The 12937-nt window shown below is 53.4% G+C and overlaps 1 protein-coding gene across 3 annotated transcripts in view; it reads right to left on the bottom strand.

Moving 5' to 3' along the window:
• APOOL (apolipoprotein O like) overlaps positions 1-12937 on the bottom strand; it is a 464407-nt gene that overhangs the window by 173447 nt on the left and 278023 nt on the right. For all 3 annotated transcript variants that reach the window (XM_069612925.1, XM_069612926.1, XM_069612927.1), the window contains one exon: positions 9908-10006. In XM_069612925.1, the coding sequence (XP_069469026.1) occupies positions 9908-10006 (99 nt within the window). The remainder of the gene's footprint in view (positions 1-9907; positions 10007-12937) is intronic.

Genomic DNA, 12937 nt, shown 5'->3' with positions numbered 1-12937 from the left:
TTTCTTCAATATAAGGTACTGTGAAAACCTCTTACCTCTCACCGCGAAAGTTTGTGGAACTTTGGCAACTTGCAGGCATAGTCAGCTTGTGACCCAACATGCAAACCTTTCTTCCGTGAACTACTTCTAAGAACTGTGGCAAAGACTTTTCCGTTTTAAATACCAGAACCGTTTTTACTTATACAAGTCACTAGCCCATTGACTTTGGCCTACCTATTGCATTGAATCAACTCCTCTGGTGAACTCAAACTATTTGCACTGTTTTAAAGTAACTAATATTTGTTTTATCAACTTATGCCTTTTTGCTCCTACTTCAATGCTATTTTGCTCCGACTTCAAGGGAGCTCAACTACTTAGTAATCAGTATTGTAGTATAATTGTTGGGTGATATTGGTTGTCTCATTTAGTGAATACTATTTAAATGATTTTGTAATAAATTAATAATTGTTTTACCAAGAAACCTTGAGTATAAGTGTCTATCTGAATACTTTGTGTACACCATTACAAGCTCACATTCCCCTCTTGAGATAAGCCTAGCTGCTCAGCTCGCTACCAAAAAATTTGTGGTACAGACTTATACCAAAGGTTGGTTTTGCTTACACCTGTGGTCCTAGTTGTGTGTAGTGGTCCCAGAGGGTACTGCATACACATTTTGCCTAACATTCTTCTCATGTCCTTGGCGATGCAGATGGCATGGCCAGAGTTATCGATGTGGGCCACGGTGGACTCCATGATGTCCTTCGCTACCAGCCTGGCTTCTCCTAGGCCCGCCTTGAAGCATGCTTGGCTCTGCGCCGGAAGTTCTGGGAGGAAGTCCGCAATTTCCCACCAGAACCTTTGATTAACGGCTGCCAGCATGGCATCCACGTTGGCTGGACGCAGGTGCAAGGAGGCGTTGGAGTACATCTTTTTTCCGTACGCCTCCAACACCATCTTCTCCTTGCCTGGCAGCGTCGAGGACGAGGTGGCCGAGGACGACTGAGGCTTAGAGTAGAGTGACGCTGCAGCAATCACAGAAGAGTGCGGTTGAGGATGTGCTGAAAGCAAGAGTGTTTCCCCCTCCATCTGCCTATACTTGGCGTCAAGGCGCCGATTGACGGGTTGGGCCGAGTGCGGCATGAGGCACCCCTTTTGGCCAGGGCAACTACGTCTTTCTGCATCAGGATCCACGTTCTCGTAGGGGGTCTTAGGGTGAGGACTTCTCCCAAGACCCCCTCCTCGGGCTGCTCTACCTCGGGCTAAGGAAGGTCCAAATATTCTGCCAAACCTGCAAGGCGTTCGTGGAAGGCCCTGGCTGAAGATAGCGTGTCGGGGTCCTCCTCCTCGTCCATGTGCACCAGGAGTGCTCGTGGAGGGGTGCTGGGCGCCGGTGGGCGCAGTGTGGATACCGGACCTGGTGACTGCTGAGGCAGTTAATGTGGAGCCGCCTGAAATGTGGGAGGCAGGGAAGCCGGAATCTGAAGAGCTGGCTGGGACAGTGGTGGCTGTGCTGCGGCCTGTGGCACCGGAGCTATAGGAAGAATGACTATGGGTGCAGGTGGGGTGACCTGGGGGAGCATGTCCCTCATGGCATCCTGGAGGATGGCCCCATCTGGGAGTGTGCATCAGCCCTAGGAACCTTTCGAAGAGCCTGTCTTCGGAGGCTGTAGAGATGGCAAGTGATATTGACAGAGTGGCTAAGGGCAGCCGGGGCACACTCTGCCTGGGGTGCAAGGGAATCCTGCCTTGCGCTGCTGATGGATAAACTGTAGACCACGCACCTGATTGACACCAGCCCCACCTTGGAGACTCTTTCCTCCACCTGCTCCGCCGGAGGGGGTATCGGATGAGCGGCCATCTTGTCTGGTGTGACAGCCAGTTTGTCGAGCTGCGTGCCACGTGCCGAAGTTGTGGTGCCTGGCTCGGTGGAAACAGCCCTGTCCAAGACGCTTGGTGTTGGAACAAAAGGCCTATCCTGCACCTTAGGCCGTGACCTGGAAGGCGTATTGCCCTCGGCAGAGCTGCCGGTAGTGCTGTGTAAAGGCTCCCCCTCGGACATGATGCCGGTACTAGGACATTGCCCCTCGGGAGTAACCCCGGTAAAAGAACCTTGCGGTCCCTCAGCACTGACCCCGGAAGGATCCGGAGACCCCTCAGCTGCGAGTATGGTAGCTGGACTAGCCTCGGTACGTGTGCTAGAAACCAAAAGGTTCCTCCCAGTCTGGCGCTTCCTTGGGAAGGAGTGGCCCTTACAGAGTGCGATGGTGAATAGAGGCCTTTCCTTCGGCCTCGAGTGATGTTCGACAAAGTCCTTTAGGTCCTCAGGAGGAGAATTCTGGAAGAGCTTCCTCCACCTAGCTAGCCTGTTCTTCAGTGCCCGGGGAGTCAGTGCGTTGCACGCGGAACAACTTTCCCAGCCGTGGTTGGGGCCAAGGCAGCGGAGGCAAAGGGCATGGGGGTCTGATGTAGGGAACAGGCCCTCGCAGGCTGGACACCTGCTGAAGCCCCGCAGAATTTGGCATGCGCCAGGGAGGAGCGTGGCGTCGGAGGACCAAGTACCTAATTGAAAAGAAAGAGAAAGATAGAAGAATATCCGGGGAAGAGTGTGTGGCATTACATGCCCGAAGCCAAACCCAGGAGTGCTGGTGAATTTCCGTCGGCGCGGAAAAGGTGTCTGGGGAGTGGCACAGGTGGGTTGTGTCAGGCGAGCGCATGCTCCCAGGGCCGCGCCCCTGCACGCCTCTAAATTTAAAGGGTGAGGGGATTTTTCTGGTGAAAAAGGGTTCTGTCTCCCGTCCTTTGCGAGGGACACTCATACAGTATAGAGGAAATGTGACGGGATGTAAGAATATACAAAGTTACTCTCTCGCCGCAATCTCCAGATTTCATTTTGGATATTTATTGAGGGCGGATCTAGCTTTGAGAGGCAGCAGAGCACTGTACATTGGAGGCTTATAGTATTACATATTATGGGAAGGAACAAGTTACTTACCTGTAACTGTTGTTCTCCAGCATGGGTCTGGCATGGATTCACATGCTCATGAATATTCCTCGTCGTCAAGCTGGGAATCCTCGGTAAAGAAAAAAATCAGTATCAGTTTCGTTTCTGATCTGTCTTTCTTAGTAGTAACCAATCACTGATTTCTGGGACATACTGCCCACAGCCAATGACTGTCCTCTCCCTAAACCCCTCCCCTGGCAGTCATCCTCAGATTGGGTAGCACGTAAAGTGGCAGTATGACCAAGCGAAGAGCCGCAGCGGGGAAGGAGGGAGGGTTTGCATGTGAATCCATGCCAGACCCATGCTGGAGAAGAACTGTTACAGGTAGGTAACTTGTTCCTTCTCCAGCATGGGGTCTGGCATGGATTCACATGCTCATGAATATAAGAATACATAGCAGTACACACATGCACAACCACGGGAGGTGGCAAAAGGCTCAACATTAAGCATTGGAAGAGAAAAGCCCTCCTGTTGCGCTTCTCGAAGTTGAATTAAGCATTACATAAACTCAACATCAAGCAACACTTACCTCCCCACCAGGCCCACCTTCAGGCGAACAGGTTGCACTGCTTCGCCGACTCTGGACTCCTCCCTGGAATCCCAGTCGACGCAGTACAATCTCGTGAAGGTGTGCGCCAACCTCCACGTAGCAGCCCTGCAGATGTCCAGCAGGGGCACACCAGACAAGAACGCCGTAGTAGCAGCGATCGCTCTGGTCGAATGGGCTCTCAGACGGCCGGGCAACGGCCGGTTTGCCAACCGGTGACAGTGCATGATGCAGCCGGAGAGCCATCTGGAAATGGAAGCCTTCGAGAGAGCCTTCCCTTGGTTCACAGGTCCAAAGTTCACAAACAGCTGTGATGTCTTCTGAAAACTCTTTGTTCGGTCCACGTAAAACTTAAGCGCTCTAGCTACATCCAGCGAGTGCAAAGTCTTCTCGGCCGGCGATGAAGGCGACGGGAAGAAAACAGGTAACACCAAGAGCTCGTTAAGATGGAAGTCCGACGGCACCTTGGGCATGAAGGAGGGGTGCGTCCTCAGCACCACCCTCGTATTGTGAAAAGTCAAGTATGGGGGCTTGCAGGATAGGGCCTGAATCTCTCCCACACGTCGTGCGGAGGTGATGGCCACCAGGAACGCTGTCTTGCACGACAGGAACTTCAAAGGAGTCGAATGCAACGGCTCGAATGGCGGCCCCATGAGCCTGGTCAACACCACGTTGAGCTCCCATGCCGAGGCTGGAGCCTTCACCGGCGGGAACGATCGGAACAGTCCTTTCATAAATTCCTTCACCAGTCGATGAGACCACAAGGACGGCCGTCCTGTAGTTCTGGTGTATCGGGAGATCGCCGCCAGATGTATCTTGATGGAAGCGTGAGCTAGTCCAGCCTTGGCCAGCGACAGTAGGTATGGTAGCACTTGAGGCACCGTAATCCGTAGAGGGTTGATCTTCTATGCACGGCACCAGACAGAGAACCTCTTCCACTTATGTCCGTAGCACTTAAGAGTTGAGGACGCCCTGGCCTTTGCAAGAACCTCTCTGCAGTCAGCCGGGATATCGTACCCTCCAAACTCTAGTGCTGCAGGAGCCAGGTCTGCAAGTTCAGCAACTGCGGGTCGTGATGAAGGATGGCGCCTCCTTCTCTGGAGAGGAGATCTGCGTCCGTCGGCAGCTTGACCGGTGGGGACACTGACAAGTCCAGAAGGTCCGGGAACCAGATCTGCCTCGGCCACGCCGGTGCGACGAGGATCATCTTGCACCAGGACCTCTTGAGCTGGTTGATGAGTCGGAGCAGCAACAGCAACGGAGGGAACGCATATAGGAACAGGCCGTCCCAGGGGAACGAGAAGGCATTGCCCATGCTCCTCGGCTGGGGAAACCTGCTGGCGAACCTCTGGCATTTGGAGTTCATCGCCGTTGCGAACAGGTGGATATGGGGTTTGCCCCATCGCTGAAAGAGTCGATCCACTTGATCCTGGCGTAGTTCCCACTCGTGGTACGAGCGCAGCTCTCTGCTGAGTGAGTCGGCGATGGTGTTTTTTTATCCCTGCCTGATGAAACGGCACCAGAAACATCCCTTGGGCAACGGCCCAATGCCACAGATCCTGGGCTTCCTTGGATAGGGCAGGGGATCTGGTTCCGCCCTGCTTCCGAATGTAGAACATCGTGGTGGTGTTGTCGGTGAAGATCCTCACCACCTTGCCCTTGAGGGACGGGAGAAAGGACCTGAGGGCCCAGAACACTGCACGGAGCTCCAGGATGTTGATGTGGAGCAGCTTCTCCTCCGGGAGCCAGAGGCCTCTCGCGTGAAGATCTCTGGTGTGCGCTCCCCACCCCTCCAGGGAGGCATCCGTCGTCACCGTTACCTGGTGGGCCGGGGTCTGAAAGTCTGTCCCTGCCGCCAGATGTGCGTGGGTGCACCACTACCGGATCGCTCGTCGGAAGGTCTCGTTGAGAGGGATCCTGTCCTCGAAGCTGCCCGTCGCTTGGATCCAGCGGGCGTCGATAAACTCCTGTAGAGGGCGCATCTGAAGCCTGCACAGGCGCACAAGATATATGCAAGAGGACATCACCCCGAGGAGGGACTTGATGGACCTTACCCTGGCCATGTCCGTGGCCAGCAGACGCTGCACCTTGCCCAGGATGGCCTTTGTCCTGTCCTCTGACGGCGAGGCCAGACGAGCCACTGTGTCAAGCTTGGCTCCCAGAAACAGTGCGACTTGCGAGGGGACCAGGTGGGATTTCGGGAAGTTGATGGAGAACCCCAGGTCTGTGAGCAGCTGGACGGTCTTCGCTGTGTGTTCTACGGCAAGCTCCCTTGTCCCTGCACGGATGAGCCAATCGTCCAGGTAGGGGTAGAGGTGGATTCCCTGCAGGCGCAGCTGCGTCGCCAATGGTGCGAGGCACTTGGTGAAAACCCTGGGTGCCGACTTCAATCCGAACGGGAGGGCCTTGAACTAGTAGTGCCGTCCTTAGACCACGAACCTGAGGAACTCGCGGTGTCCTTTTAGAATGGGGATGTGGAAGTATGCATCCTCCAAATCCAACGACGACAGGAAATCGCCCTCCTCCAGCTGTCCCAGCACATGCTGGAGGGTGACCATCCAGAACTTCTGTGCCTTGATGTACTTGTTCAGTCGTTGCAGGTCCAGGATGGGCCGCCATCCTCCTGTCTTCTTTTTCACGAGGGAGTACCTTGAGTATACTCCGGAGCCCCGGAGCCTCTTCGGGATGAGCTCGATGGCATCTTTCTTGAGCATCGCCATTACCTCCAGTAGTAGTTGAGGGACTTGGTTTTCCTTCCTGGCCACAGGAGGAATGTGGGGGCACTTTTTTAGAAACTCGAGGGCGTGCCCCTGGGCCAGGGCGTCCAGCACCCAACGGTCGGTGGAGATGGACTCCCACACGCTGACAAACTTCGCCAGCCGGCCTCCCACCGGGGTGCTTCGGTGGGGGCCCGACGCCACGGTCGGTTCAGTCTTGCTTGGAGGACGCCTTGTCGCCTTGGCCTCCCTGGCGACGACGGCGGGATCCGGCCGACTTGCCTCGTCCCCTATAGGCTTCTTGCGATGAGTAGAGGGCCGCCGGGCGGTACGTAGAGGAGCCACCGCCGAATCCCTTGGAGGCACCTTGCTTGCCTCCGGAGTTCTGAAAGGACGGCTGTCGTTGCTGGAGAACTCCTAGGGCCCGAGCTGTCTCCGTGTCCACCTTGATGGCTTGGAGGGACTCATCCACTGTTTTCCCAAACAGGTTGTTCCCGTCAAAGGGCATGTCCAACACCTTGGTTTGTATGTCCTGGCGGAAATCCGTCGCCTTGAGCCACCCTCGCCATCTAAGGCAATCGCCGTTGCCTAGCTGGCGGAAACCGGTGTCGGCAATGTCCGTTGCCACTGTTATGGCACGGTCCAACGCCACCTCACCTTCCTGCAAGATCTCCAGGGCCTCTGTGCTCTTGTCATCTGGTAGGAAGTCTAACAGGGGGGCTATCTTGTACCACAATTCCCTGTCATAGCGGTCCACGATCGCAAAGGCGTTGGCCGCCTTAATCGTTGTTGCCGCCAACGAGATAACTCGTCGTCCCATCGCATCCAGCTTCTTTCCTTCGCCGTCCGGCGGGGAAGTTGACGTTTAGGCCGATGCCCCCCGCTTTCTTCTTGGCCGCCGCTGAGACGACCGAGTCAGGGGTCAGTTGCGCCCTAAGGCACAGGGGGGCCGCGTCGGGGACCCGGTACATCTTCTCCTACTGATCCCTCTCAGCAAGTGTCGTAGACGGGTTCCTCAGAAGGGCGAGTCCCTCGTCCCAGATGTCATCCAGTAGAGGCAAGGCGAGGACCGTCTTCCTCTTGGCCTTGCGCCGTTGGTAAAGGAACCCCTCCTTCTTCTCTTCGGGGCAGAGCTGGAAATGCTTGGATGCCCTGGCCATCATAGCGTGGAAGGACCCAATCTCGTTGGGCGGGGAGGTCCGAGTCGGAGGCGATGGAAGATCCGTCCTGTCGTCACCGCCATCCTCATCCGTGCCCGTCGTGGCCGTGTCCGGTCCCTTGTAATCCCCAGGTACGGGGGACGGAGGCAAAGGTTGAGCAGGCCAAGAGGGCTGAAAAGGCAGGGCTGGATGGGTCCGTCTCCTCTTGTTTGGGGGACTTCCCGACGGGCCTGGTTCTGGCTCCTCCGTCGGGCCTGGCTCCGGCTCCTCCGTCGGTGGTAGGGGCAAACTCGTCCTCATCTCCGTACATAAGGATTGTATTGCCAACAAAATGGCTGCCGAGTTGTCCTGCGTCTCCGGAAGCGACGGGCGTGACGGTTGACCTGGCACCTCGCCGCCGTCGCTCTCTTTGTCGGGATCCTTCCCGTGGGACCGAGCCTCTTCAGCGCCCTCGTCGAGGCCCTCCAGGACTTGAACCAGCTCCTCCTCGGAGGCTGTGTCCGTATCCACGATGGCCACCGCCCCCCCCTTCTTTTTCCGCCGCGGTCTTCACGGGGGTCTTCTCGATGGGCCTGAAAGAAGCTTCGCCGGGTTCTCGGCTTTCCTCTTCCCAGAGCCAGAGCGTTGGCTCGTGGTTGATGGCGCCGGAGAGGATGCGCCCTGCCTGGCAGCCGAGGAGCCCGGCCGTTCGGCGCTCCAGGTGCTCGCGGTGCTTTGCCTTCTGTTAGGCCCCTGTCGCCGGGGCGCCCTCACAGGACTTAGAAGACTGTTCGAACTTCTTCTTTTCACCTGACAGGCTCTTTCCTTCCAGCCAGTTGGAGAGGCGAAGATGTCGATCCTTCATGGTCCGCTCCGACATGTTCCCGCAAAACGCACAGTCCTTCTCCACGTGCGTTTTGTCCTCATGAAAACAGTAGATGCATTTCGAATGCTCGTCCTCCTTGAACACATTCTGTAGCTGGCATCCAGGACAAACCCTGAACAGCTTTCCGGGCGTCGAGCTTCCTTTCTCCTGGGCCATGTCCGGGTAGGCCTCAGAAACTTCTGGACTCCTCCAAGAAGCGTAACTCGACGAAAACTTCACCCTTGAGGGGTGTAGAAAATCCAAAACAGGTCTCCGTTGATCGGAAGGAGAAACGGTGGAGCTTGAGGCTCTGTTTAACCGAAAAATGAGAAAATCTCTTTGAAAAAAGCTCGAAAACGCAGAAAAGCTTGAGAGCTAAAGCACGAGGACTCCCAACACTTGAACGTGGAGTAAAAATCTGAGGATGGCTGCCAGGGGAGGGGCTTAGGGAGAGGACAGTCATTGGCTGTGGGCAGTATGACCCAGAGATCAATGATAGGTTACTACTAAGACAGACAGATCAGAAACGAAACTGATACAGATTTTTTTCTTTACCGAGTATTCCCAGACTGACGACGGGGAATATTCATGAGCATGTGAATCCATGCCAGATTGCATGCTGGAGAAAAAAGTTCCAATAGGTCTGTTACATTACATTTGAGGAACATGAGCAGTGCCTCACTTCCCTCTGCCTCCACTCTAGCACTTCACAAATCATGGTCACATCCTGAGCACAGCTGGCAGTACTGCCTACCTGCACTTAAAAATGTCCAATGTTCATTGTCCTTTATCTATGTATATCTTGTCCCCGGGGACTGTTCCATCTACTCCCTTCCACAACTCAGTCAGAATGTCCCTCAAACTCACCCCATTGTAAGAAGCTCACTGCTTCTCGTCAAATCTGATTTATCTATTGTATCTTGTTTTGTGATCAAAAGAGCATTGTTCCTCCTGTATATGAACAAATACTTAATCAGGGCTGAGGTGGGGACTGGATCAGAGCTGTTATGGTGTGTGAAGGTGGTCCTTGAGGAGGAAGTTCTTGAGCTCTTCTCTGAATTGCATGAGGAGGGGTGCGAGTCTACTGCTGGCAAGTAAAACGTCCAAGAGTTTCAAGAGATCAAAACCAAATCATTCATATTACCATTAGGTGTTAAGTCATGGACCTCATTGGGATTAGAAAAGTGATGAAGCCAGGCTTCGACAGACGTATGCACTTCAATGGCTGCAGGTGAATTGATTGAATAACTATATCTGCTGATTTAGTAGTAATAAAAAGGACAGTTTTTGGACCTTCTGACTTTCTCTGCTCATGTTTTAGACAGTCAGCTCATTGTATCTATTTCTTTACTCAAAAATATTTCCTTGCTCACAAATATTTACCTTTCGACCCTTCTCTCTCGATTTTACTGCATTAAATAGGTTGGCTTTGGCTTTTTTGCAAGCAGCATCACCCCGGGAGCCATTCCTTTTTACGTTTTTCACAACCAAACAAGATGTCCGTTTACTTGTCAATCGAGACTCTATAATGCATGATAACATTTGTGCATGCAACCTAACAGATTCTTGGGCAAGGTAAATCATTAATTGAAGCAAAGAATATATGTAAAACTGTTTCCAATCAGTGTAATTAGCAAATAATGAAGATTTACTGCTTACCCTTTCTTGCTAAAACAAGGCCAGCTAATCCTGAAACTGTGAGAACACCCACTTTTGGAAGAAATTCAGGAGGAGGATTTTTCAGGTATATATAACTATCTGAAAAACAGAAAAGCAGCAGAATTATTGAGCTGGAGAAATAGACGGGACAATGATAATAGAACAAGTAGCTTACTGTCGTGAATACTGTACTTAGACCATAGTACCCGCTCCACCATACTCTCAGGACATCGTCTATAATGAGGCAAGACTGTAGCATGTTGCTCCGTCTCATTTAGATTGAATACATCTAGATTACAGGGCAAATAAACATGCAGCAAGGAAAAAGTTACTTACCTGTAACTCCTGTTCTACAGCATTGGTATCTTTCACAGAATCACACGCTTTGAATATTCCCTGTCGTCAGGCTGGGAATCCTCAGTAAAATAGAGCAGTTTAGTGCTCTATCGTCGTTTTAGGTCATACTGTCCATAGCCAATAGGGAACACTCCCTTAACTCCACCCCTGTCGGCCATCTTCAGATTTGGCAAGCGCACGTAAAGTGGCAGTAAGAGCCAAATGATGAGCCACGAGGGGTAGGAGGGACGTTTGCATGTGAATTTCTGAAAGATACCAATGCTGGAGAACAGGAGTTACAAGTAAGTAACGTATTCCTTTTCCAGCATTGGATCTTTCATATATTCACATGCTGTGAATAGATCACAAAGCAGTAAAAACATTCAATACACAAGGGTGGAGGAGCTCCCATATCAATTACCACAGGAGACTTACCAACCATATGCGAACAGGTTTTGCAGAACTGCCTGGCCGACTCTAGACTCCTCTGCGGAATCCCTGTCGATGCAGTAGAATCTGGTGAATGTGTGCACCGACCTCTAGGTGGCTGCGCGACAGATGTCTGGCAGCGGGATCCTGGAGAGAAAAGCAGTAGTCGCGGCCACTGCTCTGGTGGAAGGCGCTCTGGGTCTACCCGGAAGCCGTCTTCCCGCCTGAAGGTGGCATGTAGGCTGAACTCCATCTGGCTGACTGGAGACAGCCTTGCTGGGCCCCGTTAGTCCGAATGCTACAGTTGATCCGTTAAACGGAGTGTGTGCGGGGCACATAGTACTTGAGGGCACACACACCACATCCAGTGTGTGCAGGGTGTGCGCTGTGCCGAAGGTGCTGGAGAGCCGAAGAACACTGGTAACACCACCCGTTGGTTAAGATGAAAGGTTGGAGGTACCTTGAGTATGAACCCTGGATTAGTTCGCAATACAGCCTTGTCCTTGTGCAACGTCAAATAAAAAGTAATTGCCACCAAAAAAGCCATCTTCCATGACAGGTGCGTCATGGATGCCTGGTGCATGGGCTCAAAATGGGGTCTCATTAGCCTTGTGAGCAGTATGTTGAGTTCCCAGGCTGGTGCAGGCAGACTAGAGGAAACGAACGAAACAAGCCTTGTAGAAACTCTTTCACTAACGATGGGACCAAAGGGAAGACTTTCCTGAGAACTGGCAATATCTGGAGATTGTGGCCAGGTGCACTCTAATGGAGGAGTGCATCAAACCCGACTCTGCCAGCGACAAGAAATACGGTAGTAGTAGTTCCTCTGGTTTGATGGACTGGGGACGCAGGTGAGGACCTCTGCACAACACACAGGCTCCCACTTGCTCTTCTAGCATTTCAGAGTGGTAGGGGCCCTTACAAGCCTGCAGGAGGGAAAGGGACCCAAATTCTAGGAACACAGGATCCAGGCCATTCGATTGAGAGCGGCCGAGTCGGGGTTGTCGCCGAAAGAGCCAGGAGCTGTATCTCGGCCATGCAGGGGCCACGAATATCAGTTTGCACTGATACCCTTTGAAAGTGTAGGAATCGTGGCACCAGAGGAATAGGGGGGAAAAGCATATAGGAATTTCCCCTCCCAAGGGAAAGCAAAGGCGTCCCCCAAGCTGTCCGGATCGGGAAACCGGCTGGCAAAAGCCTTGCAACGGCGGTTGTCGCGTGGGGGTAAGCAGGTTGATCTCTGGGGTGCCCCACTTCTGGAACAATAGGTGATGTTGGTCCTTGTGCAACTCCCAATCGTGACAAGAGCGCAACTCCCTGCTGAGGGAATCCGCCAGAGTGTTGTCGATCCCCGGTAGATGGAGGGGAATCAGGAACATGTTCTGTTGTAGCGCCCAATGCCAGAGTGCTTGGGCCTCCCAGGAAAGGTGTGGCGATCTGGTCCCCCCCCCTTGCTTGCGGATGTAAAACATGGATGTCGTGTTGTCCGTGTAGATCCAAACCACCTTCCCTCCAAGGAAGGGGAGGAAGGATTTCAGCACCCAGAGCATTGCTCGCAGCTCCAGCAGGTTGATACTGGGTTGTCTCTGACTCTGACCACAATCCACTGGTGTGCTGGTCCTGGCAGTGGGCTCCCCAGCCTTCCAGGGAAGCGTCAGTTGTTACAGTGATCTGATGGTCCAGAAGCCTGAAAGGGGCACCTTGCAGGATGTGCTCCCTCACTGACCACCAGAGCAGGCCCTTCCTGAACGCTGGCGTCAGCATGGTGCAGTCCTCCAAGGAGCCTGAAGCTTGGATCGATCTGGCATCCAGGAATTCCTGCACTTGCCTCATGCATAAACTGCAGTTGGTAACCTGTGGGATGCATGAAGACAGTATCCCCAGAAGAGACTTGTAGTTGCGGACAGGTCGACCGGGTTTTGCTGAGGCAATGCACCGCTCTGCAAGTAATGGTGTCCAGCAGTGCTCCGAGGTTCAGTGCCGTCCGAGAGGGGTTTAGCTAAGACTTCAGGAAGCTGATGGAGAATCCCAGTTGCTGAAGACATTGGATCGTGATGGCAGTGTCGGATTCTACCAGCGAGTTGGAGGGGGCTCTTATTAACCAGTCATCCAATTTTGGGTAGACGTGGGCCCCTCTACACCGCAGGTGAGCCACCACTGGTGCAAGGCATTTGCTGAAAACCTGCACGGCTGATCTTAGCCCGAAGGGACGCTCCCCCTGGACTGATGGTGCTCTCCTGCCACCACTAAACGAAGGTAGCACCG

The sequence above is a fragment of the Ambystoma mexicanum genome, chromosome 5p (genome assembly GCF_040938575.1).
Source record: "Ambystoma mexicanum isolate Mex_15411 chromosome 5p, UKY_AmexF1_1, whole genome shotgun sequence".
NCBI classification, from domain to species: domain Eukaryota; kingdom Metazoa; phylum Chordata; class Amphibia; order Caudata; family Ambystomatidae; genus Ambystoma; species Ambystoma mexicanum.
This window is presented reverse-complemented; position numbering and strand designations above follow the sequence as displayed.